The following is a 25,808-nucleotide window of genomic DNA, read 5'->3' on the forward strand; positions in this document are numbered from 1 at the left end:
TTCTGGAATATGTATTACAAATTCATATGAAAAAACAACTTTATTAAAGCAACTTAAATTCCAATACATGTACGCCATACATAGCATTCATCCATTTCAATCACTCCAGGAGGAAGAAAAGAGTGATGGCTTTACACATATGAAGCAATACACGAAAACACTCAATGTCACATTACAATGGAAACAACAGAAGATGGAAACCTTTGGTTTACTTTTAAGCACAGATTATATCAGATGTTATTGTAATGCATTTGTGGTGGGTATTAATCCTCATTCTTCCCCCCCCCCCCCCCCCCCATCCACCTGTAGACACTGATAACAAATGTCTTGAGAAAAAAGTCATGTCTAAGTCTCTCCGATACTACGATGGCATTTTCTCTCATGCAAAGGTTAACTTCTGAGATTTCCCCAGCTGTTTTCACTAAAACAAATTGATCTACATTTGTTCACTCAAAAAACATGAAAGAATACACTCGTAACTCCACACCCCAAAACTATAACAGTAACTTAATACAATACCTACAACAATTCTAATACTCAGAACAAAAGCAGAATAACCAAGGCCATGCTAGATAATGATGTCAGTATATAAAAGACCCCTCAGTTGACCTATTCATGCTCCGCCCACAGAAGCTTTGTTTCATTGCAACTGATGTTAGAAAAGGAAAAAAAAAAGAAAATCCCATTCAGCTTAATGAGATGTGTTATTCATATTCAAGGAATTTTAAAACTGTACTTCCTCCAGTTTGCTTTCCGAAGGCCAAATATTTGATGTGATTGAGATATAATTCAGATGATTGATCTAGAGTGAAACTAAATGACAAACCAGAGCAGAGAGTTCTGTGGAAATCTGTGCAGTTTTACAGATGGGTTGGGGATAAAGAGCAGGGTACTTTATTTTTACTATAGGTGTGTACTCAGAAAATGAAAATGAAAAAAGCGAATGCATGTTGACTTTAAATGCGACTGTAATTGCAAAATCGCAAAAGGCCATATATACTACCTCTTATGTGTTGGATTGAACTGAAATATGTGGCATATTTAAAATCAGTTGTTCAGTGAATGTGATCATTACTTTGGGATCTGGAGATCACCACAAAATCTGAAATAACACCACCCAGTCTGTTTTTTGCGAGCTACTAAGTCTGGAAACATAAAAGAAAAATAAAATGAGTTCTGCTTCTTAAATGGGGCAGAACAAATAGAAACAAACCGACAAATAGGAGTACTGATTAAACAAGAACAGAGAAGAAAACCAAGTAAAAATGGCTAAAATTCACAGCTTCTGCTCCTCGCTCATTTAAAGGATCAGTTACTGAAACAGGCCGTTCTGAATAGGGCTGTTTAGACAGCGGGGGAACACTTCTGTGGTCTTTGATTCTTGTGGTATTTTGACCAAAGCAGGTCAATGACATTTCATTAAGACCCCAAAATTTTGCTCAGATATGGAAAAAGAGAATACGTCCCCTTTAAGAGTGACCAAATACAATGCTGTTTCATATTGAGTTAGGGTAGAGATATATTACTGTTAACTACACGTTCGCGTACGCATTATGGCTGCCTCACGTATCCTGCGTCCGTTTGGCACATTGGTTGTGCACGTCCTCAGAAAATAAACGCTATGCGTACACAAGGTGCAGTATACCCGTAAACAGTTGGGGGCAGTGCAGGTGATCAACAGCATCACAATGGCAGGCAGTTTTGAAGAAGGCTCTGCCAGAGTCAAGTCTGCAATTACCCACCTCTTTCTCTGGTCTGCCCTCTAGTGGACGCCTCCAGTTACAAGCACAGCACATAGGCAAGTATGTGAACAGTTACGTTCAGGACGCAGACGGTTATTTACACAAGCGCAGGGCCAACGAGCACATATAGCTCTACCCTTAGTCCCTCACAGAACTAGTCTGGTTAGCATCATGTGGGAAGACCAGGGAAAGCACTTACTAGGACTGTGTCTGGGCACCCGTGCATTAGACTGAATGGGATTTTTGTCATCTTTGACTACATAATAATGGTTTTGAGAGCTGAGATAGGTCTGTTCCTTTAAAAGTCTGACAGGATTTAGCAGCTGATTCAGTTACTGCTCGACATGTCCTCAGTCATGTCCTCACCTTGTGGATTTGGGTTGATACAGAGCTGTGAAAACCTTTCTTAAAGAGTGTGAAAAATGGTCCATGAAACTCAGGCGCACACACACACACACAGAAATTCTTTCTCTCACTGCTACAACATTTCTATGCACCATACACACATGGTGAGGGTTACAGCTGAGTAGTGATAGTAGTGTGAGTAGTGTGCAGTGTGAGATTAGAGGCCCTTTGGTCTGATGCAAGGCTGCTGTACTTACTGATACAGTAAAACAAAAAGATTCATATTTACAATAGGACAGTGATTGGGGGAAGGATTTTAAAAAAAGTGCCTTGTTGGGGCTCACCGACTTTCACCAAGAATGAATAATTTAAATATTAAAGTGAACAGGAACTGTTTAAATGAGTAAAATAAACAAACAAACAACAAAAGAAATGCACTCACAAACATGGCCCTGACACTATAATCCACACTAACTGGAAAGATGCACCACACATATACCGGGCATTTCTAAAATGTAGCAAACCTGCTGAATGGATCTTAATCAGACATGAATAATAAACACAGATCATGAGCATGTATATGCAAATGTATGACACATCTGTGGATTTGTCCCGAGTTCTTCAGTGACGTCCTGAAAAGACAGAGTGCTGAGTACATGTCACTGAGCCACATAAAATACTAAGTGCTACTTACACCCATTCATATTCACCCAGAAGCACATGACACGCACGCAGTAAAAGAAGCAAAAACAACATATCCACAATCAACATCCGCTTACAAATATCCTGCGTGCGTCAACGCCCCCCATCAGAGGCTGCACACACCACACATCCACTGAGCATACCATTCACCCATTCACAAAAATCAACACCATACGCTGTCATGAAAGAGCAAACAACAATAAAACAAAGATAGCAATATAATAATAAAAATAATCAAAGTAAAAAGAACAAAACGGAGGCATTCTCCTGATAGTGGAAGATCCCTCCAATCCTGGGTCACAGGTCATAGATGCTCAGAGATGCTAACCTAGTTAGCGGCTTCTCTGTCAGTTGTGGCTTGTCAGTAATCAGCTGTGGGTTTGATTGCTTTTTTTGCTTAATTTGCAGATAAATAATATAATAATTTGTCAGAGGAAGCTACATAGGGAGCTGGATGCTGTGCAGTAATGGGTTTGCTAGAACTCCAGCCTGTGCTCAAGACACACAGGTGCTACCATCGGCTCAGCTTATCTCATCCCTGCAGTAAGGCCTGTGTGTGAGTATAAACATTTTGTGTGTGTGTGTGTTTTGTAGGGGCAGGGGCAGGGACAGAGGCAAGGGTTTAGTTCTGGTGTCATGTGTGGTAGAACTTCTCATTGTAGCGGTGGATGGTGACACAGCCATGGTAGGAGATGGGGCGGGGCATAGCTGCCACACCAGTGATGATGCCGGTGGCAGGATCATAACACAAGATGGTGTCCGACGCTTCTCCGGTTTCACCTCGACCTCCCAAGATAAATATCTTCCCATTGCACACAGACATGCCACAACTCTCCTAAAAGAAAGAAAGAAAGAAAGAAAGAAAGAAAGAAAGAGAGAGAGAATGCATCAAGAGGCTGGTACAGCCTTCAGGGACAATTATAGTATCAAATATCCCCACGCATTATCATATTGACCTTTTTAAGCAGAAAACACAACTTATTAGCTTATTAGCTTGTTTACAGCTTGCTTGTCAACTGCTATTAACTGTGTAGCCCTTAACATGTGGAAGTTACAAACTGCAAATAGCATTAGAGATTCCCAAAAGGGGAAGTGCATACTTCCTATTACTAAACAGATTTCCATGCTTGAGCAGATGTTGTTAACTGACTGTTGTAATATGTTCATTTGAAAACAGATCTATGGAGGTTACTGTTCCATGAGAATGTGCATTCAGAAATATTCAGTAAAAAATCAAAAGGCCTGGGGAACATAGAATCCTGAATATAGGCTATACCCATAGGTTATGTGCTATACCCACAGTTAGCTAAATCAAAATTATTATTCTAGAGGCTGCTACCAACTTCCTTTCCATCAACTAGCCTCAGGAAACGTCACCTCACTGAGTGAAATACCTGTTTACTGAAGGTATGCGCCACATGCATCCAGTAGTCCTCAGCAGGATCATAGCAGTATATGGACTTGGTCAGGCCTCCAGAAACATAGATGAGGTTGCTGAGGGACACAGCAGTGATGCAGCGCTTAGCGATGGGGATGTTGGCCCTTAGCAACCAGCTGTCTGACTCTGGGTCATAGCACTGGACCTGAAAGAGGGCATGATGGCTTTAAAGTCATTTGAAATTTGGAAGCTGATTTGAAAACTGTGATGTCTTAAAGGAATACTAAGTAAGATTTGGGTTTTTTGTTGCTGTGGCTCCCCCAAGTGTAATTTATTTTTACAGCACTGTATTAAAATCAATGGGGGAAGGGGGCAGTGCTGAGCCCAGGAATGACAGACACCCTATTCTCCCCATTACAGTTCAGTGAAGCATCACAAAAATTTTGAAGATGTAATTTTAAGGCAAATATATTACATAGTGTTGCTTTAATGCATTTCTTAGTGAAATGTTGGGGTTCGGGGAGGGGCGGATAATATATTTTGGCTAATTGTTTAATATTTTTGGTTATGTTTCTCAAACCAACCAGTGTATAATGATGTCATTAAAATGCTTAAGATCATTACAGAAGGATAAATGTCACTGCATTTCAATCAAAATTTACAGAAAACAAGAATGTTGAGGTATAACTCCATATAATCAATAACAAACTATGGTTAAAAATAATAATAATTGTACGTTGAGCTCAGTAAGCACTACTGCAGGTACTGAAGTCTGTGGAAAATTGTCAGTCCTGGGCCCCTAAGGCAACAAATCCTTTCTTAAAAATAACTTCCTGGAGCTCCATTTACCTGCCATGTTAGGTATGATTACATCAACCTGGCCATTTACAGGAAACATGAACGCTGTTAATCCAACAAGCAGTAAGAGAGAAACATCAAAACCTATTCTCGGGAAAGTCAAGACATTTTGTAAAATGCAATAAAAACAATGAACTCTCAGTTCATACCCTTGAAGTTTTATTTACCTGACACAACAACAAAGAAAATGTCCTATGTTTTCACTGACCAACATGACTGTACTTGTAGATATAAACACTTTAAGAATCTGACGCCTGCAACACACTTCAAAATAGCTGACGACATCTATTCCCTGGAAGTCCATAGTTATTTCAAGACAATGCCAGGCTTCATTCTGAACTTGCCACAACACCACCGCTTGGAGACCCAGTCAGAGTGTTTGACTGTCATGCCTCGGGTCCAGATCTGTCTCCTATAGCACATCATGAGGAGAATCAGACAGTGACCAAAAACTGCTGAGCAGCTGAAGTTTTGTATCAAGCCAAAACGGGGCAAAAGCAGGCAACAATTAGTATCCTCCATTCCCAAATGATTAAAAGGAATATCTCTCTCTCTCTCTCTCTCTCTCTCTCTCTCTCTCTCTCTCTCTCTCTCTCTCTCTCTCTCTCTCTCTCTCTCTCTCTCTCTCTCTCTCTCTCTCTCTCTCTCTCTCTCTCTCTCTCTCTCTCTCTCTCTCTCTCTCTCTCTCTCTCTCTCTCTCTCTCTCTCTCTCTCTCTCTCTCTCTCTCTCTCTCTCTCTCTCTCTCTCTCTCTCTCTCTCTCTCTCTCATCTATCAAAAGGAGGTTTGTCTTTAACCAATTTAAATATCTGTAAGTGGGATCATATAGGGTTCTACAAATACATATAACTTGCAACACTCTCCAGGAGGACAATGGTAACTGTCCAGCGTTTTTAAGATAGCTCATAGTTACTCGTGTTAGCTGACCATGCGAATAAGTGCATTTATAAAGCAATAGTTTGATGGCAAATTATAAGGGGAAGAAGTCTACATTTGAGTTTTTCCCTGCTATAGAAGGTGCCTGCTCAGAATGGTGGAGACCGTTGATTATGGAATGTGAAACACACACATACACACACACACAGCCGATAAAGAGGCAGGCCTTTGGTTCTATTTCCATCCTCATTCTTCACTCTGCAGGAATGGGTGAGTGAAGTGTGTGTGTGTGTGTGTGTGTGTGTGTGTGTGTGTGTGTGTGTGTGTGTGTGTGTGTGTGTGTATGAGAAACAGGAGGATGGGAGCAGGTTTCAGAACCACTAGAAGTAGAGGATTGCCTGGAGCTCAACAGCACTTCGAGCCAAACAGCAGAGAAACATGAAACATGACTGCAGGCATTTCAAACTGAACCCGCTGCACTTCACCATTTCCCTCCATCCACACACACAGTAAACTCCAGCCACCAATCAGCTCACACCAACGGCAGAGCTATTAATCAGTTGTTAATCTAAAGAAGTATTGTTCAGTAACCGCAGCTGTGTGGCAATGCAATAAATCGCACAGTGCGACACGGATGAAAAGTACGAGAATATTGATTTCATTGTTAGGGGGAAGGATCAGTTGCCAAAACAAGGCTGTTACAGTAAAATACACAGATAAGTCATTTTCAAATAAACACTAAATGCACAAAGTAGGGACTGTGCTTTGTTTCTAAATCCACAGTTTTCTCTAATGGTATTAAATATTATATTAATATCTGGTGGATTGGATGTATCAAACATTCTCTACTTATTCTATTATAGATGGCTGCCTCCATGTGAGGGACCAACACTGTGGAGCATAGACTGATTCTTTCAGGGACTACAAAATAACTAGCATGCTTAGCGTGCAGCATCAGATGAAAACCCTAAAGCAGCCTCAAAATATTTTATAATATTCCATATACTATGAAATATATTCTATAGGTCATGTGACCTTATGAAAGATGACCTGCAGTAAAAATAAATTTTACAGAAAACTCTATTTATCTACCGTCGATCATTTAAAGTAGACTGCATTTTGTCGTCGTATGCCTATGTTAGATTTTTTGAATTGTCAAAGTATTAAAGGGTTAACAGAGACGACTTCACTGCCTAAGACTTCCACCATAGCAGGCAGCCACATAAGGATGCTCCAAATTCCAACGGCTGAAAAGTGAACAAACAAACGAAAACCCTGAGCCCTGTGTCTGAGCAGTTTGTGGTTTCATATACTCTAAAACCACAAATATTCACGTTACTCAATCCCAAAAATATATAACGCCACAGAGTCAGACAAAAGCTCTGCTGTTGAAAGGACATAAATCACCAATTAGCTGCAGGGCATTCCAACTTCGAGCCTGTGAAAAGCACAATGACATACTAACTTTAACCCACGCAACTCAGTTATACCACACAACAACAACATTCTATTGTCATTTCACATGAACTTTTGTATTTTTTGTGTTGGATATTACAAATCCTTCCATTTAAGACGTCAAATCCATCAATAGACATGTAAAATACAGTGCAACAAATGCAGCTCTGGACTGTAAGGATAAAACATACTAAAGGACAGGATCTAGACCAGTATGGACATAGCCTCAAGCCAAAACCAGATGAACCGTCTCTGAGGCAAAATGCATCATCAGGGATCGCATAGATCTCTGTCTGATGAGCTCTTCTCTCCATTGGGTCACCTGGAGAACATATCAACAGCAGCCTGACAGATCCAGGTCAGACTGACCTTACACCAGACCGCCATTAGGGGGCAGCACCTCAGGTATTTGCTGAAAAGGCCTGGCCGGGGCAATGTCCTGCTGGAGGCTAAGTCAGGCCCCAGAAGACTGAGACAACATTATATCCCTGCAACAGAAAAACAAACAGTCTGGTGTCGCTGAACAATAGAGCAGAGCTGGCAAAGGCACAGGCCCTGATTGGCTCACAGTCCATGCAGGTAACATTGTTCTCTTGTTAAAATCTCCTATGGTTACCATAGCAGTGACAGGGAATATGTTCTCCATTACCATCTGTCAAGACTAGTGCCAATATATCATCATATATGTATAGCCTTCTAGCACCTCTGAGGTCTGGAGTTACAAACGTTCAGTTTCAGTTACAGAAGCAACAAAAACTACTCAAAAATATGTGAGAGAAACCTTTTTTTCTCAGAGCTGAAATCCATAGGTAACTCTGTCCCACTGTACAGCATCTTGGCCACACGGGCAGCAGTGTCAATATCATTAACAAAAATATTGATTGATGACCCATTTTTCACAATGAAAACTAGACAAGACCTAAAATCAAACAATCATTTGAAGAATTGTGACAAAATGTTTTGAACTTTTCACAAACAAAGCCAAGGCTCTCTCTGTTTGCTGTTGTCAAGGGTGACAATGCTCAAAGAAATTATTCTTTGGGAGTTGACTACTTTTCACTATCTACATTTTTCTCTAATGATATTAAATCATGTCGTTTGCCAGTGATTCACAGAGTTGAATCTCTTGGAGTTGATTCGGTCTGTATTTTGCGTTCTTTAGTGCACTTTGGGTTTAAAATGTTAATGTTATATAAATGCTAAATGTATTTGAAGTAAAAAGTGGCCATATTCCTTCTGTAATTTTGTATGTTAACAGATTTTCAGATGCAGTATAAATGTTGTTTATGAAAGTTTGTGACACATAATACCTCTAAAATAGTAAAACTTTTCAAATACATTACTAATATTAGGCATTTAGTTTTATTTAATTGGCTTCAACTAGACTGATTTTTTTTTTTTTTTTTTTGCTTTTGTAGATTAGAACTAACCCAAAACAATATTTCTCTTTTTTTTTCCTCCAAATAGTTCTGGCTACAGCTCATGCACATACCTCTGTAATGAGGGTGACGTTTGTCACTCGTGACTTTTATTGAGATCTAATTATCTGTAAGAACTCACACTAATGGGTTATGAGGTACACCGTGCTGTCACCTGTAGCTGCGTCATTAGTACATTTGAATGTGAGTTATAGCTGTGGAAGTCGTTTGGGTGGTTTCCTGGTTTTGGTTGGTAAAGGCCATGCCACTCTCACCTTATCCGAGCAGGTGTTGTCATCCGGGCCTCCGCCGATGACGAAGAGCTTGTTGACGCAGCTGGCCACGGCAGGGGAGCTGACCGCCTCCTTCATGGGAGCCACTTCCGTCCAGCGGTTGGAGAAGGAGTCGTAGCACTCGACACTGCTGAGGCGAGACTGTCCGTCATAACCACCCACCGCATACACCTGACGAGAGATTACGAATCAGTATTTAATAGCACAGGCTGCACTGCACATCACTGGTCAGTGTCCCACTCTGTAAAATGTAGGTGAAAAACTGTCAAACCATGACAGTAAAAGACTAAACTAAAACATCTGTATGCACCTTCTGTAAAAGCGAAAAACAATAAATACGTAAATAAATCATAAATCTCTTCTGGAAAAGAAAAATATTATTTCAAAGTTAAATAATCTTGCACTGTGTTTATAATAGAAATAATCAGTAATGTTCATATAATAGGCAACACTAATATTTGTTTTGTGTGTGTGTGAAAAATACAGTTGGTCACTGTTAAATACACAAACCATTATGGGAAGATCAAGTGGCCAAGCACTGGGAGGAGCTGGGGCTTATGGGGGAGCTCCCAGTATGCCCCGCGGCACTATAAATTATGCTTTTTTACAGTGTGGCTATGTCTCAGTCTCTATCTTTGTGTTTGTCACAACATTGTCATGTTAACCCTGTATTTTTCTGTGATAAATAGTTGCACTTATAGAGAAAAAACATTGAATCATATTTTTATACGTACAGTAATCCCACGTTTTTCGCAGGGGATGCGTTCCAAGACCACCAGCGAAAAACGAATTATCACCAAGTAGAGTAACGATATTTTTTTATGTATTTAACAAGTATTTGGACTTTTAAAACCCTCCCTGTTCTGTTAACAACCCACCCTTTACATTAAACAGTCATTCTATAATGTTTTTCAGCTGGAACTACGTGTGATATCCTACCAGTTTCTTTAATAGAGTAATTCCTAAGCTGTGATTTAGCGTAAGTAAATTTCACTCGGATGTGGACATGAACAATACATGTACTCTACGTAAGAAATACTTCCGTTTTTCCTAGATTTTCCCTCAATATCCGCGATATAGCGACCAAGTAGCAAATTTGCGAAAGATGAACCGCAAAGTAGCGAGGGATTACTGTATATCAATTTGTTTTTACCTGTAATGTATTGTAAACAAAAGCTATAGAGTATAACTAAAATTATGGTCGGGGGAAAGCACAAGTTTGGACAACCACGTATAACTCTAAACCAGTGGTAGCAGTCTGCATCAGGCTTTTGTCCAAAGTCTTGTCCATTCTCATAGATAATAGTATGTCATACAGCACCAGATGTCAAAACACAGTCAAGCACCACACGAGCAAGTGTACTTCAGATTACCCAATGACCTAAAGCACTTTGAGGCATGCGTGTGATGATTTAGGCATGCAGTTAGGCATGATGCTGATCGCCAGAGGGAACTACCCTTTCTTTTCAAAATAAACTAGACTTGTAACCTTACAGCTACAGACCGCTCGGATATTAAACATATCTTCGCAGACTGACTTCACTTGAAATAATCAGGAAGAAGTAAATGAAATTTTTTCAGCAAGCTATTCCTTTGAAGCAATAATTAGCAGTGAACCACGCTCTCATTGTTTACCGTCTCTTCGTGTTTGGTTTGTTTGTGCTCTGAGGAAATAAAGAGGTAACAAACAGGTAGCTGAAATGGAGCAGGTCCATCAAGTAAAACAAGAAGAGTCCGGCCGCTCCAACTGCATCTCTTTACACATATTACATACAGAGTCTGTGAGGTAAATGCCACAACTACACCCACAAAAACACCTTTGTGCCGTCTCCCTCTGGGTTCGTTTGCTGTTGTAATTAAGCAGCTGATTATGCACAAAAGAGACGAGAAAGGTTCAGAGAAGTCAATTTGGCTGCAAATAAATGATAACATCTTTAATTAAGCGCTAGCTTTGAGACAATAACAGAATGAGTGCCTTCTCCAGATACACTGATTTATTAGTGTTGGCACCTGATATGTAAAACTTAGGTATTTCCAGAAAACCCTGGCGGAAAACAGCATGTAAAGTAAGATAACCTCCATCTCCTTTACCTCCTCCTTTAGTTAGGTCCTAAATCAACAGTGAAATTCCTAAGAAAAAAAGCCTCAAATTCCAACTTTACTCAAAGCACTATAACTAAATAACCAGCACATCTCACCCTCGTGGCCGAATAATATTTACATAATTCTTATCAATTTCCAGGGTAGCTCTCCTGTACGTCACTGAACTTTCTGTTCGTGTCCAGAATCAATTCATCGTACAGGTTTTCACCAACCTGTTGCTGAAACTCAAACAGTAAGCCATAGGCCTATTTGCGCATCTAAAAACACACCTGAAACTTCAGCTCCTCCCCACACAGCTGCCACATGTGCTGCAGCGTGGTGCAATAAACATGTTGACCCTAACGGATCAGAGCCGAAAACCGGTCCGACCGGAGGTCGTGTTAGAACTTGCTGGAACACGGGCAGGCAACGCGCCACTCACGCGAGGATGGACGCCACGTGTTAATGAAGGATTCTTTGTTCCAATGAGGTCTTCTTTTGTCTATTATTTATTTGCAATAAGTTAACATTTTCCTGAATATTGTAGCCTATAAAGTATTGGTTACTTGTCTTACTTGTTCTATTAGTTATAAGTCATACACCTGGTGAAATACAGATACTCTCTGAAGTCGCAGCTCATGAGAGCAAACTCAGACCTTCAAGTAATCGCTGTAGTCCTGATTTACACACATTTATAAGTTAATAACATCTCGGCTATCTTTCACTGACATCTATGCTGTTATAAATAATAAGCCTTATAATGTTTAAGCATCTACCCCTGCAACTCTAGACTTATTGTTCAGTTACTGCTGTTTAAAAGTGGGGTTTAAAGGGTTAAGACTGCTAAGAACATTTTGGAATCACCACATGCGCATTGGAGTCCTGTTTGAAAATGCAGTAACAAAGACACAGAGTTTCATCATAAAGAGGCTGATTACCACACGCTGAGCTTTAGGATTCTGTTTGATGAACTGGTCAGAAATGGTATAAAGTATTGAGTTGGTACAAATGGATCAGATACAGCAAATCATACTTGCTCCTGGGGGGGGTCCTGACCATTGGAGAGCAGAGTGAAATGTGTATATGAAAGTATGCAGAGAAAGAGGTAGACTACAGTCTGTCATTGTAGAACTACAAAGTGCTCCTGATAAAATGGACAATGACTGTAGACACAAGGTAGGTGTTCCTAATCCACTGATTGTTCAGTGTATTTCCACTGACACAGAGTCCAGTGCCAGCTGGGGATTGGCATGGTGAGGTGGGGCTGTGTGCAGCTGCTCCAGTGTCCCATTTCATGCTTTTATATTATAGATTATACAAGAGATAACGTAACTGTCTGAAACAGCTTCTGTAAAGGCACACTGTTGTTTACTAAAAAGGTACAGAACAAATAAATCAATAAATATCCCTTCAAAAGGTACAGCGGTGGTCTGAATGTTTAGTTGTGTGCCTTGAATGTGTTCTCCGTGCAAAAAGTGGAACATCTTTTCAACATAACTATCTATAATTAAAATTAAATATGAAAATATTCTCAAATGAAATGTCCGACAACGTACCATTGAGGGTCCAACTCAAGAGGCATTGAAAGGTACCACCAGAGTGAGAGCTGAGAGTATATAGTTGAACTCACTTACAAGGAATGTCCAAAACTGGAGAAATTGTGTATCATAATCCAAACATGGATTTGTTTAGTGCTTTTTTTTAATTTGATTTGTTAGTATTCAGTACAAGAGGGAAAACAAGCTGGGGGTAGATGTCAGCGGTGGTAGAATGCCACATAAAAGAGGCACTTTCTTAGCGGGTGGCTGGATGGGTCGTACAGCATGCTGTAATGTGTTATTGCACAAGAAGCTTTTGTTTCCCCACTGGCTCCAGCTAAAAACAAGACATTTTGCCCTGAGCCTGTTCCGAGAAGGTGCCTCTCCCTGATCAAAACAAAGCAGAAAGCAATGCCGATCTTTCTCAACAGTATGGACCTATTCACTTTTCTGGTTTTCAGTGAACCATTAAAACATCTGTGTGACTTCATCCATCATTCTGAACCAATTCTGGATTGAATCAGTTCAGCAAAAAGAAATATCAGGGCCCCTCTATGGACAACATTATTTTAACCCCTTCTCCACAGCATGCAATTAAAGGGAGGGGGCATAACTGGGGAAGGGTAGGGTGTAATACGGGAATAAAGGGACTGAGTTCCAGGAAATACAAAATATATAATCATAAATATATGCTGAACTTACATCAAGTTGATGTTGGACGTGTAGTTCTGGGCCACTCCAACTCACAACTCATCTAAGCACCATCAATCTAAAGTATTGGAGGGTGCATCACCTCTCCAGAGAATGTAGTTCCACTGCTCCACAGGGGTTAACACCCCTCTAGCTGTCACCTGGCACTGGGCTTGGTGTCAATAGGCTCATGTGGGTCTTACTGGCAATACTTTTCTATGGCAATTATGTAATAGCTATGTGTACTCCAATTAATGAGAGAGTACACTTTCCACTGGTAAGTCTACAGGCCTTTTTTTTTCTTACCTATTAAGCATAAGAGTTATGGAACTCCAACTATCAGGCTCTTAACAGCAAGTGACTCACAGGGTGGAGAGAACTAATGATGTCACTGTTTACAGCGCCAAGGCGGAAAGTAAGCAAAAGAATAATCTAGAGCAGAGAGAAGTACAGGCGAGGACAGCGATGTAGAAAAGTGCTGAGCGAGAGATAGACATACAGAGCAAGTGAGGGAGTGGTACAGATCAACAAACTGACAGCGAGACTATCGAGCAGACAGTTGGAGACAAAGTGTCTATACACTAAATGAGTTTAAATAGCATGTTACTCCCCCAATGTTTGTTGTTCAAGGAAATGTCAGTCAAGTGTTTATCAGTAAGCCACAATAAAAGACTTTATGACAGAAGCACTCTGTGATATAAACAGTATCCGTCTCATGGTAGTTTTCCCCTTTGTTTGTGATTTCATCTAAAGTAGCCGTATCAATCAAAACATTGTACGCTGTTGACTGAACAGATATTGCAACAGATGACTACACCATTGCCTTCCACAAAGGGGACTGGGGTTCATCTCCTAGCTCTGGCAAGAACTTATATGACAATTTTCCACTACCTACTCTACTCAAATCCACTCGTTTTTTGGTCCCTGGCTCCTTTTTCACTACCACAGCACCCTCCCAATTTGTACCTGGCAATATCATAAAACACTTTCCCTAATGGGAGCATCAGGCTTTGGAAACCATAACAATGGCAGCTGCGATGTTAAGCATTTTTTTACTCATTGTGTATTCACATGTTTTTGTGGGTTTTATTTTGGGATTTAGTCGCTCATGAGCTCAGACAGATCAGTGTAGATATTCATTCCTCATTGCTCAGTCCAGCTCTCACTGGATTATTCCATCGTCCACCGATCCACGGAGGACTTGAACCTCTTTAAAAGTCTGTGATGTCATTTCACAACTGCCGTTGTTAGTTGGATAAAACAAATGCAAACTCCACGTCATTGTTTACACACTACTCGACTCACTTATAGCCACGAGTGAGCAGGTACTAAAAAATGCCCGGTTCTAGGTGCCAGATAACAAATATGCCTAATGGAAAAACAAAAAAACAGCAGAGTAGAGTCAAGTAGAGTAGTGTAGGCTCCATGCAGTGGAAAAGCACCCATAGTGCACCAATTATAGTCCTTGGACAAGATTCTTAACCATGTATTAGCCTGCATCTGTCTCACAATTAACCCTCTAAGTCGTATGTAACTGATGTGCTGAAAGAAGACGAATAAGCACTCAGTCTTTAAATCTGTACTTTGGATCCAGGTTCAGGCCAGGATTTTAAAATGGCAGGCCAGACTCAGGTACATTAGCAGTTGCAACTATAGTGTTGTATGGCCTGCCATTTTAATATCTCAGCCAGGAACCTGGAACCAAGGATGTGGATGATCCAGTATTGAGGACCTCTGGAGTGCACCATTATAAAAGAAGGGAAAAAAGGAGAAAATCAGCAGCAACTGGAGTGGGATTCATTTGCACGAGGGCAAATTACTGACATCTCGCAAGTGTGTGAAGGTTCACCTTGCCCAGCAGCACAGCCATTTTGTGTCTCCAGCGCCCCTTGTTGAGTGAGGCCACCCGAATCCAGATGTTGAGCTGAGAGTTGTACATCCACACGTCCCTGCTGTTGATGCGTCCACCTGAAACCACCACACAGCAGACTCTGCATCACACTCCAAAGCATGAGAATGAAATATGACATTAATATCTTATGAAATACAAAATAAGGACACTGACATATGGAACTAAACATATTTGGCAAGAAGCAAGTGTTTTTGTTGGTCTTGTTAGACCTACATTTTTCATTAACAATCACTTTAACGGAAAAAGGAAGAGAGAAGGTAGTGTGATGTGATGCAAATAATTCAACAGCTATGCAAACGTGTGTGTGCGTGCCAACAAACCCGGTTAACTCTTGAGCCACCCTGCTGAGCACAGTTTCACCTGACTGTAGTAGCTCTTTTCATCTTCCTTCCTCAAAATTACTCCTTTTGTCTCGTACTTTTTCTCTCCCTTTTCATTGTCTCTCTTACTCCCTTCCACTCTCTCTCTCAAATAAACATGACTGAAGGGGAATGCCTTTGGATGAAGTGTGTTACTTATGAGAAGCTTTATGGAGTTCAGTTAACGTATGCAAACAAAGCTTAAGCGTCAAAGTTGTACATAAAGAGTGATGAGTCAGAAGATGAGTCTCAGTGTTAACTCTGGACTGCAGACAGAGCAGTCAAGCACACAGTGTCTACAGAGCTTCTCTGCTGTAAGACATGCAGGAAGATGCCTGGGATTGTCTTGCTGAAATAACCATGGAGATTCCAGGAGAATGACAGATGACAGATTATTACAGCTTTTATGGCTAAAATTCCAATATAAAATGCCTCATAAAATGCTGGCACCCATCCACACCCTCCCCATACAACAGGACTCTGTTGGCTGGATACTTTTGGTTGCTGGACTAATCCGTTAGCACTAGCGCAAGCAATCTTAACACGCCACCAACATATCAGTGTCACTGCAGTGCTGAGAATTGTTATGCTATGTTGTGATCCTGACCATTGAAGAACAGGGTGAAAGATTTGTGTCAGTATGATGCATGTGTCAATATGTTTATTAATTTCATGTAAATTCTATTTCTTATTATTCTTATCCTATAATGTTTACATTTTCCAGACAGCAACTATGCGTAAGAGGCTGTGGCATGGCATATTATTATTATACAGTAATATATAGAAATGTCTTCTAAGCTTAGTCCTATCTATGAGGGTTTCTTTTAACAATTAATCATAACACACACACACACACACACACACACACACACACACACACACACACACTGTACACATAAGGTCATAATTTTCTTTTACATTCCGAGTGGAGGCACGTGAATCTGGAGGGGGCAGAAGGGAAAGAGGCATACCGACTGGGGAATTGTGGAATGTGGAGAATAAAATGTGTGTGGGTGTGTGTCCATTTTTGTTTACAGATTATAGGCAGCTGTCGAAGTGTGTCGAGAAAGCAGCTGAGCTGCAGGGGGACACATTTAGTAAAGCACAAATCCTGCCAACCATACCAATGTTTTTAGTGTTACAGTTTGACAACTTCTGAATTCCTTTAGCATTAAACTCATTGTGCGGTAGAATTCCACGGCTTAAATTACTGCTGTCCACACTTGGAGAAATAGGTCAGTGCAACTCCCTTAACACGCACCACAGTGAGGAGGTAAACCGTGTGGAATAAGGAAAGGATAAAAGAGAGAGAGAGAGAGAGAGAGAGAGAGAGAGTGAAAGAGATACAAAATGACAAAACCAAAACAAGGGGGAAAAGAGGGGAGAAATAAATTAAAAAATAAGGAGTAAAACAACAGAGAGAGCATAAAGAGTGAGGGTGGAGAAAGGCAAACAAAGAGACAGTGAGAGAATGTAATAGGGGACAGATAGAGAGAGAGAGAGAGAGAGAGAGAGAGAGAGAGAGAGAAAATGGAGGGAGAAAGGACCGTGAAAGACAGGAAAAAAACAGCAGAGGGAAGAGTGAGAAAGAAGGGGAAATCACACTGTTTTCCTCTGAGCCACGTGAGAGCTTGGCACATGGCAAATGTAAACAGATTCCTCGGAAGCTCCGCCCACCTCCCTTCTCTGTGCCTCTCATTCGTCCCCTGTTTTTCTCTCATGCCGCCTTCATCACAACCTTTCCCCTCAACTCGCTCAGCAGTTCAAAGTGCTTCTCGCAGGCCCCTCAGCTACATCCGAGCAACCTCTACTGATCAAACCTCCAGAGAGACGTGTACAGAAGTAGGCCGTATAAATCAAGCACAACAACAAGTTCAGACAACACAGGAGAACAACATATCGTATCTGGGTAAAAATGAAATGGAACAAATGGGAGAGTGTGAGCGACAGATGTAGGCAAGAAAAACTGAGCACAAAAGTACGTGAAGATAATAAATAACACAGGTTTTTGAACACAGTAGAATGGCTTTATTTTCAAAGAAAAGCTAAGTAAACTTACCTGACACCAGTATGTCATTGCGGAGGGCACACACTGCATACTCGGACTTGGTGAACTCGGGCAGTTTGGCCAGTGATTTCCACTCTCCAGTCACGGGGTCATAGCACTCAGTGTAAGGCAAGTTGAAGCCCCCTACTCTCTCACAGCCACCCACCACCACAATGACCTCCGAGAAACCTGTGGACCTGCCGGGTGACAACACACCTCACAATTCAGTCACATACTAAAATTTGTTTATCAACAGGACTTTATCGTATAAACACTGGTTATCTGAATACTGAATAGTTGGTGGATAGGTTGTGGCCTGTCCAGACTGGCCACAGTGAAATGAATCAGGAGTCTGAGCTTTCGTGCGCCACTAATTTTTCTACCAATCTCTGTAGGGCAGTTCTGCTGCAATAGCTTCTGAGCAAGCATGCACATTAATTCAGAATGGAATTTGCTGTGAAGACACTTTGATGATTGGTTAATACTGGATAAGTATTAATATTTATATACGGGTTATCAGACTGATTACATTGTGTTATTCACATAATAAAATAAATGCTGCGACAATCATGTTAATAATATTAATAATATATATTAATTATAAATGCCTCAAAGACATGTTACTGAACAACAAATAAAAATATAAGTTATAGAAAGAAAATAGCAGAGTAAACAATAAGAAATAATAATAAAAAAAACCAAAGCAACATGGAAATAAAAATAAAATCACAGATTAAAACATGTTAATAACTGAGGGACAACTTTTCATGTCAGTTCACTCACTCCTTCATAGAGCTCACACACTGCGTGATTAGTCAGCTGCCACAGTCCTATGGCTATTTGGGTTGTTTGCAGAGTTTTAATTCCAGGAAGCAGACGTCAGGGTATTTTTACTGCTATTTGGGTAGACTCAGTGGGCTCGTGCTAACTCTAATTTATTCCTCTGTTTTATTAAATTAGTAGAATCAAAGGTTCATGATCACATGACCAGCGAACAAAAGCACAATCCCCCTTTATCTGCTCGGATCCTTGGAAAATATGACGTAACATAAATGTAGGGATACGGAAATGCAATGAAATCCAGGCTGAACTTTGCTCACTGTAACTCATTACCAGGACCTGTTTGTTTGGCCTGTTTTCTTCCCCAGTGCGGAGGACAGTGAACCGTGCTAAGAATAGCTGCCAAAAAGACAAGATTACAGCCGACAGCGAGAGGTGAACTCGGCCCTGAGAGCGAACATGAGCGCTTTGCCAGCAAAACATTTTGTCCCCTCTGCCTCCTCCCCTCTCCCTTAAAACCGGCTGTCTAGAAAACTACCTCTCTCCCTCTCTCTCGGTCTTTCTCCCTGTTTTATTTCTTCCTCTCTCTCTCTGTTTAGGGGAGGAGGGAGAGCAGCTGCTAAAAGGCTAAAGTTAGAGCTGAACTCCAGCTCGCCTCAGAAAGGAAGGATACTACACCCGTGAGCTCAGTTAATGCTGCGGTGACATAAAAACACTGCTGCCTGCGTGGCTTTTTCAGAAACAAAGCACCGATTTTAACGCTATTTTGGGTGTTTTATTTTTTATTATCTAAAAGAAAAAGCCAACCTCTTCCAAAAAATATCCCTGCGCTCTTAATGCAATTAATAAATATCTAAAGATTGCTTTATTTTTTTTCTCTGGCACAATGAGACATAATGTAGCTAATATGAACTGGAATCTGAAAGCTCTACGATTAGCATAGTTACTATTTTATAATAGAATGATGTGATCTCCAATAAGGAACTTAAATACTTTCTTACATTGTATAACGTATAAAATAATCCTAGCTAGCACTGTAGAAGTGCTAGAATGAGAAAAGCACTACGTTTTTATTTTTTTGTAATAAGCACAATCATATAATTAAGGCAAAACAGATTTGATTAAGTTTCAAAAGCCATTTGAATGTTAATAAAGCCCCCTAGTGGACATTCTACAAACTGCTAAACATGAGTGAAGGAGTGAGGTAGGCCCTGAAGTGTTTTGGTCCTAAAGAGAGCTAGCCTTGACTTACCAAATATAGTATTCCCACATTAATAGCCACATTACTATCTAATTAAGTAGTTATGAAATCCACTATGTAAAATTTGTCAACCATTATTATTTTTTTTTAATATATAAAATATAGACAGTTGATACATGAATAAATACACATATTAAAAATATCAAAATGTTATTTTCATAGTTCAGATAGCTATATTATATATTTGATTGAGTTTACAATGACCCATTTTCATAACAATACTAGCTTTATACATTTTCATTAAACAGAATCCCACCAGTCTAGACACAACTAAACCACTAGACACTACGGTTTACATTTGCCTCCAGTGTAATACTAAAGATAAATCTTCAGGCACTGAACAAGTCTAAGCTGACTGACTTCATATGGAAAACTCTTCCTTTAACACCCAAGGGGTCATTTCAGAGCTTTACTTGTGTTTTCTCACTTATCCCACCGTCATTTGCACACTATAGGAGCAGCTCGCTAAAGATTGCACTTATAGCCACCCAAAAGGCTGTAAATAAGTCACTTCTGCCCGGAGACAGAGGGAGTGGAAGTCTGCTGCTGCAAACTGACACCACACTCAACAAAACCTTAACCCTTTCACTTTCATAAAGTCTTCTTCTCAGGAATAAAACCCTGTTCCTTCACCTTCAAGCAGGCAATAGCTCACTGCTGCTAAACTCCACTGATACTTTCTTGGCCGTGATGTGCCTTCGTAGCTTTTCTCCTAACTCTGTTTCACAGAACTAAACAAAGACCCAAGGGGTTAAGCTGATAAACTTGAAACTGCTGGCAGCTTTCGGTGAATTACGTACAGACAGATTGCAAAGTCCTTCAGTTTGGGGTGGGGGAGGAGGGGAGGGGAGGGGAGGGGTGGCGGCAGACATCCCCTTTTTTATGCTTTCTCCTCCCCGTCTGAGCACAACAACAAAAAGCACATGGGCTCAGGTCAACAGCATGAGCATGTTTCGAAACTCAGGTGTTTACAGGGGAAGGAATGTGTACGGACAAGCCTTCATCAAACTCAGTCTCAGAACAGACTGCTGCTCCAACAGCAGATTCCTCCTTCCCTGGGCAGGTGTTACTTAAGATAAGATGGGAATACTAAACTGATTCTAAATCCAAGAATAGACATGGTTTTATACACACACACACATATAAACACTTTTAACTTTACTTACAGTTTTACTTACCTCTATACAACACACACTGTGTGTGTGTGTGTGTGTGTGTGTGTATGTATGTATGTATTTATGTATGTATATGTATATATATATATATATATATATATATATATATATATATATGTATATATATATATATGTATGTATGTATATGTATGTATATGTGTGTGTGTGTGTGTGTGTGTGGGGCACGGTAGCACAGCAGGTACTGTCGCAGTCACACAGCTCCAGGGGCCTGGAGGTTGTAGGTTCGATTCCCACTCCGGGTGACTGTCTGTGAGGAGTTGGTGTGTTCTCCCCGAGTCCGCGTGGTTTTCCTTCGGGGGCTCCGGTTTCCTCCCACAGTCCAAAAAAACACACGTTGGTAGGTGGATTGGCGACTCAAAATTGTCGGTGTGTGTGTGTTGCCCTGTGAAGGACTGGTGCCCCCTCCAGGGTGTATCCCCGCCTTGTGCCCAATGATTCCAGGTGAGCTCTGGACCCACCGCGACCCTGAACTGGATAAGTGCTTACAGATAATGAATATATATATATATATATATATATATATATATATATATATATATATATATATATATTCATATATAATATTCATATATAATATTATAATATATATAGTAGTTTTTCAAATGTATACTGTATTATTTTATGAATGTAAATATTAAAAAATCCAGTGTTAGACTCCCTCCACTTCACCTGCATTATTCAAGTTGCTACATGTGCATCTTCAAACCTGTGTTTATCAGCTTTCAAGAAGATCCCCTCCGGAAAAGTCTGCTACAAGCTCTGTTTTGAGAGCCTTCGAAATCGAGGCTTTATCAAAGTGATTTCGAGGCCGAACCAGATGAGCGACAATAACAGACAAACTGTCTTGGGTTTGCTTTCATGCGCCGGGGGGAGATCCGTTAAGCTGAAAAAGCCTACAAACACAGAGCAGCTCTTTGATAATACCCCGCATGAGAGGCCAAACACAAAAGGCTGGAGCACATGGCTTTCCCCAATGTCTCAGCCAGCAGGTGGAGGCCATTGAGGAAACAAGAGCCAAAAACACCCAGCAGGATCAGGTCATACTGATAAACCACAGCTCAGGATAAAGTGAGAGTGTGAGAGGTTATTTCTGTTTTCTTTTATCTAAGGACTGTCAGACTGACATTAGATGTTTAAAAGAGCACTCTGGACTGTTGCTGTGTCTCATCGTACATTTTCTCAGTTTCAGCCTTTATCCTCGCTCATCTGAACTCTGGAAGTAGCTGCTGTAGAAAACAAGGATTCCTGCCCACCTCTTAAAGTTACATAGTGCACTTTCTGCATTGCTAAGCCTGGAGTAGCGACCACACAGGCTCCATTCTCCTTATTACAGGTCAGAGGAGCGTCACAATGATCCTGAAGCTGTAATTTTATGGTGCAAATGCTACCTAGTGTTCCTTTAAAACCAAAGCATGCTTTCAAATTACAGATATTTAATGCTGCCCTTTGCCCAGGTCTTAAGAAAGATGATGATACCCACCTGCGTGGTCGGGTCCGGGGTGACATCATCTCATTCCCCAGTACATGGTAACGACGGGCTTCATGCAACAGCTGGTAGCACTCGGGTGCATTCTGGATCAGCTGGTCGCCCTCCACCGTCTGCACAAAGTAGTTGGGGTGCAGCAGGGGCAGGCGCACGTGATTCAGCAGCTCACGCAGCATTCCGCGCCTGTGCTCCATGTCATGGTAGACCCAGCGCATCACAGCCTCAAACACCATCTCCTCCTTCCCGATCACCAGCTCGTCACTGGCGATGTACTCCTCCAGCTCATCACGTCTCAGGTCCAGGAACTCCTCGTGCTGCGCCACATCTGCAAAGCTCTGCAGGGCATAGGTGCGGCAGCGGCTGGCCAGCTGCTTGAGCGAGTGAGCGTCAGCGAAGCGCTGGATGCCCAGACAGTTGCATGGGTCCAGCTGGTCCTCCAAGAACTTGGCGCAGGCGTCACGCAGAGTGCTGATCTGAAAGAGGCTGGAAGTCTCAAAGAGGAACTGCACGTTGTCGGTGGTGATGCGAGCTCGGCCTGTGTACACGTACTGTAGGAAAGTGTCCATGGCCTCAGAGCGAATGCCGTTGATCTCTACCAGCATCTCACGGCTCTCACGGTGGTCATTGCAGAACATGGCGCGGAAGTAGCTGCTGCAGGCTGAGAGAACAGCACGGTGGCAGGGGAACTCACGGCCCTCCACACTGATCACCACGTCGGTGAAAAGGCGACTGTCACGGAACTCATCAAACATCTGCAGGACACTCTCGGCATGGCATGGGCCAGAGGAGAAGTCAAAGACATCGTGGCCACTCAGAGTCTTGGAATCCATCTCTAGGACCTTGCGCTTGACGGCAGGAGACTCACGCACACCTGAGTCCTCCCGGTTCAGCCGCCTTCCCAGGATCAGTACCATGGCTGTCAGGATTGATCAGGCCCAAGGCCTACGCAGAGCAGACCACAAAGGGATGTGGACCCTGCTGAGGACAAAGGAAGGGAAAGGGCAAACAAGGCATTCACTTAGTCACCACCACTCTCCAAAAAAAAGCACCTTTACAAAACATGTTCATGTATGTTGCCTTAAGACAATGATTAAAGGATTAATAAAGCTTTAGAAATCACCAGTTCAATATTCTTGGTACAATTCAGGTACTTGTACTTGGTACAAGTATTTGACATGACATATTTACACAGCACTGGAATACAGACAATAACACAAATAAATCCAAACCAAGCTGAACCTCATGCTTAGGCTATTATAGGCTATTTAGATTCTTAGGCTATTTTTTTTTTTTTGTTGAACTGTCATTTTCAATACTATGCAGCAGTAAACATTAAATGACAAAAGAGCAGGAGAATGTTTGCATTTTGAATCACAATTAGGCCAATATCGCACACAGAAATGTGCTTTAAAACTTATTTAATAGAAAATAATATAAAAAGGTGATACTACCAACAGACTTGACAGATACAAAGAATAATTCACGGTTAAATAACATGCCTACAAACATACAAGGAAGCTAAAATATACATAAACATATAATTACAAATTACACAAACATAAAATATATAATTATACCCAATTTAGGGACTTATAATTCTATTTTCAAAGTTTGTCTAATTCCTTTCCGGTACCCTTAACATCACCTCCTTTAAACAGGCTGGAACACTGTAAACAGAAATGCATTCTGCAAGTGACCTGGTTAAAAATGAAAAGGTATCATAGAGGTTAAAAATATCAATCTACTATGTTTCAACCTTAACTTTTGTTCTTCACTTTAAAGTGTTAGCTACTGTACTTGCTAAACTAGGAACACGTTGTGTAAAACTTGGCAACCCTTTGTTTGGCGCAAAGCACCAGGTGTTTTTACCTGAACAATAAACCACCTGTAGACCAGGATTAACCTGCTGCCCCCTTGTGTTCCATTACATTCAGTGAAAATGGCAAGAACAAAGAACTTTTGAGGGAAAAAAACACAGACTATAGACAACAGTGGAAGCCTCTGAAAAAAGAAGCCTCTCGGGGAGAAATAATATTACTTTAGACATTAATATTTGTGACTTAATCAGACCTTGTCCCTTGGTTCTGTATCTGTATGGATTTTTATACGGTCAGATGTCAGATTTGATATTAGCACAGAGTTCACTTCTTCACATTACAACGCAGTTCACAGGACCAAGACAGTATAAGTGTTAGTGATGTAAAATGATTTATGAACATGGATATTAACAGTTGCAGTGAAGAATACATAAATATTAAAAAGGCCATAAATCCTGAAGAGGAAAAACCCTCTTAACTTTCTTTAACTGTGAATATAATGTTACTAGTAATTAAAGTTTAGTTACATAAGGGACTTGTGTATTATGTAGTATGTAGTACAGTCAAATGTAGATAATCCTGTCAGAAAATGAGTTAAAACGACTCTGAGTGCAGTCCTGTGCGTGAATTACAGAGACATTTTCTCCCTCTTGCTGAGATGTAAACAAAGAGCCTTAGGAGGGAAGGAAGAAAATCACATGGCTCCATTTCACAAGTGAAGCTTTTGTGTAACACACTAACCCGGTTCCGCTGAAACTCTGCCAGTCACAAGCTCATAAGCTTAACCAGACTTTAACTCTAATGGTCAATGGTAAAAATGTATGCACTGTTGCTAATGTAGAAGAAATAGTTTTGCAGAAATATATTAGAATATTAAAAAAATAATAATAATAGAATAAAATATGTATAGGTAGAAAATAAATCAGCATGATGTTTTATGAGAAATAAACAAATGTGGTGAAAATGAGGAAAAATATTATAATATTAAAATACAATTTTGACAGGAAGAGAATAGAGCACTGAAAAACGTTCTTGCTAGCTCATACGCAGTAAACAAAAACAGACAAACTTTACTTATAACATCTCAACACGGTGACCGTAAGCGCAAACTTACCTTTAAAAATCCTGAACTTGGTTTTGTTTGTGGCTAACAAGTCTAACGCTGTTCCTTTCTATTTCCCTTCCCTTACTCACTAACCCTCTCCAGCTCTAACCGCGGTCAGCCATCAGCTCGACAGTGTCCAGGACAGAGACTGTGGTCCAGAGCTCCTAGGCAAAACTGAGGAGCAGCTGTGTGCCGAGCTCATATCACCTCCCTGCACATCTCTCCTGCGCTCAAACACCAATCAGCGGCGTCCTAAGGCTTCCCGGTAGTTGTAGTTCTGAGAGATGCCTTCCAAATGCAGTCGATGCGTTTAAGAACTACATTTCCCAGTGTGTGTGGAATGCCACATGGCAAGCGATTGTTTACAAACATTTCAACGGCCGAGGAGACAGAGAAAGTGAAGTTTTAACTAGAAAAGAAATATATTCACAGCGTTATTAAAGCACCAAAAGGGTTATTTTACCTTTAT

General features: G+C 40.9%; 1 protein-coding gene across 2 annotated transcripts; it reads right to left on the reverse strand.

Annotated features, from left to right (window-relative positions):
- Window positions 1-25,494, reverse strand: klhl24b (kelch-like family member 24b). Of its 2 annotated transcripts, none has more exons than XM_066666414.1 (7): window positions 25,349-25,494; window positions 22,412-23,392; window positions 17,707-17,891; window positions 15,226-15,344; window positions 9,049-9,237; window positions 4,184-4,372; window positions 1-3,624 (listed from the first exon to the last, which is right to left on the reverse strand). In XM_066666414.1, exons 2-7 carry the CDS (start codon window positions 23,329-23,331, stop codon window positions 3,424-3,426), a joined length of 1,803 nt encoding a protein of 600 aa, XP_066522511.1. In that variant the 5' UTR covers window positions 23,332-23,392; window positions 25,349-25,494; the 3' UTR covers window positions 1-3,423. The 2 variants fall into 2 exon arrangements, with proteins under 2 accessions (XP_066522511.1, XP_066522587.1); XM_066666490.1 differs by having other exon boundaries at window positions 22,412-23,395.
- Window positions 25,495-25,808: the final 314 nt, after the last annotated feature.

This window comes from Hoplias malabaricus, chromosome 1, assembly GCF_029633855.1.
Source record: "Hoplias malabaricus isolate fHopMal1 chromosome 1, fHopMal1.hap1, whole genome shotgun sequence".
In the NCBI taxonomy this organism is placed as follows: domain Eukaryota; kingdom Metazoa; phylum Chordata; class Actinopteri; order Characiformes; family Erythrinidae; genus Hoplias; species Hoplias malabaricus.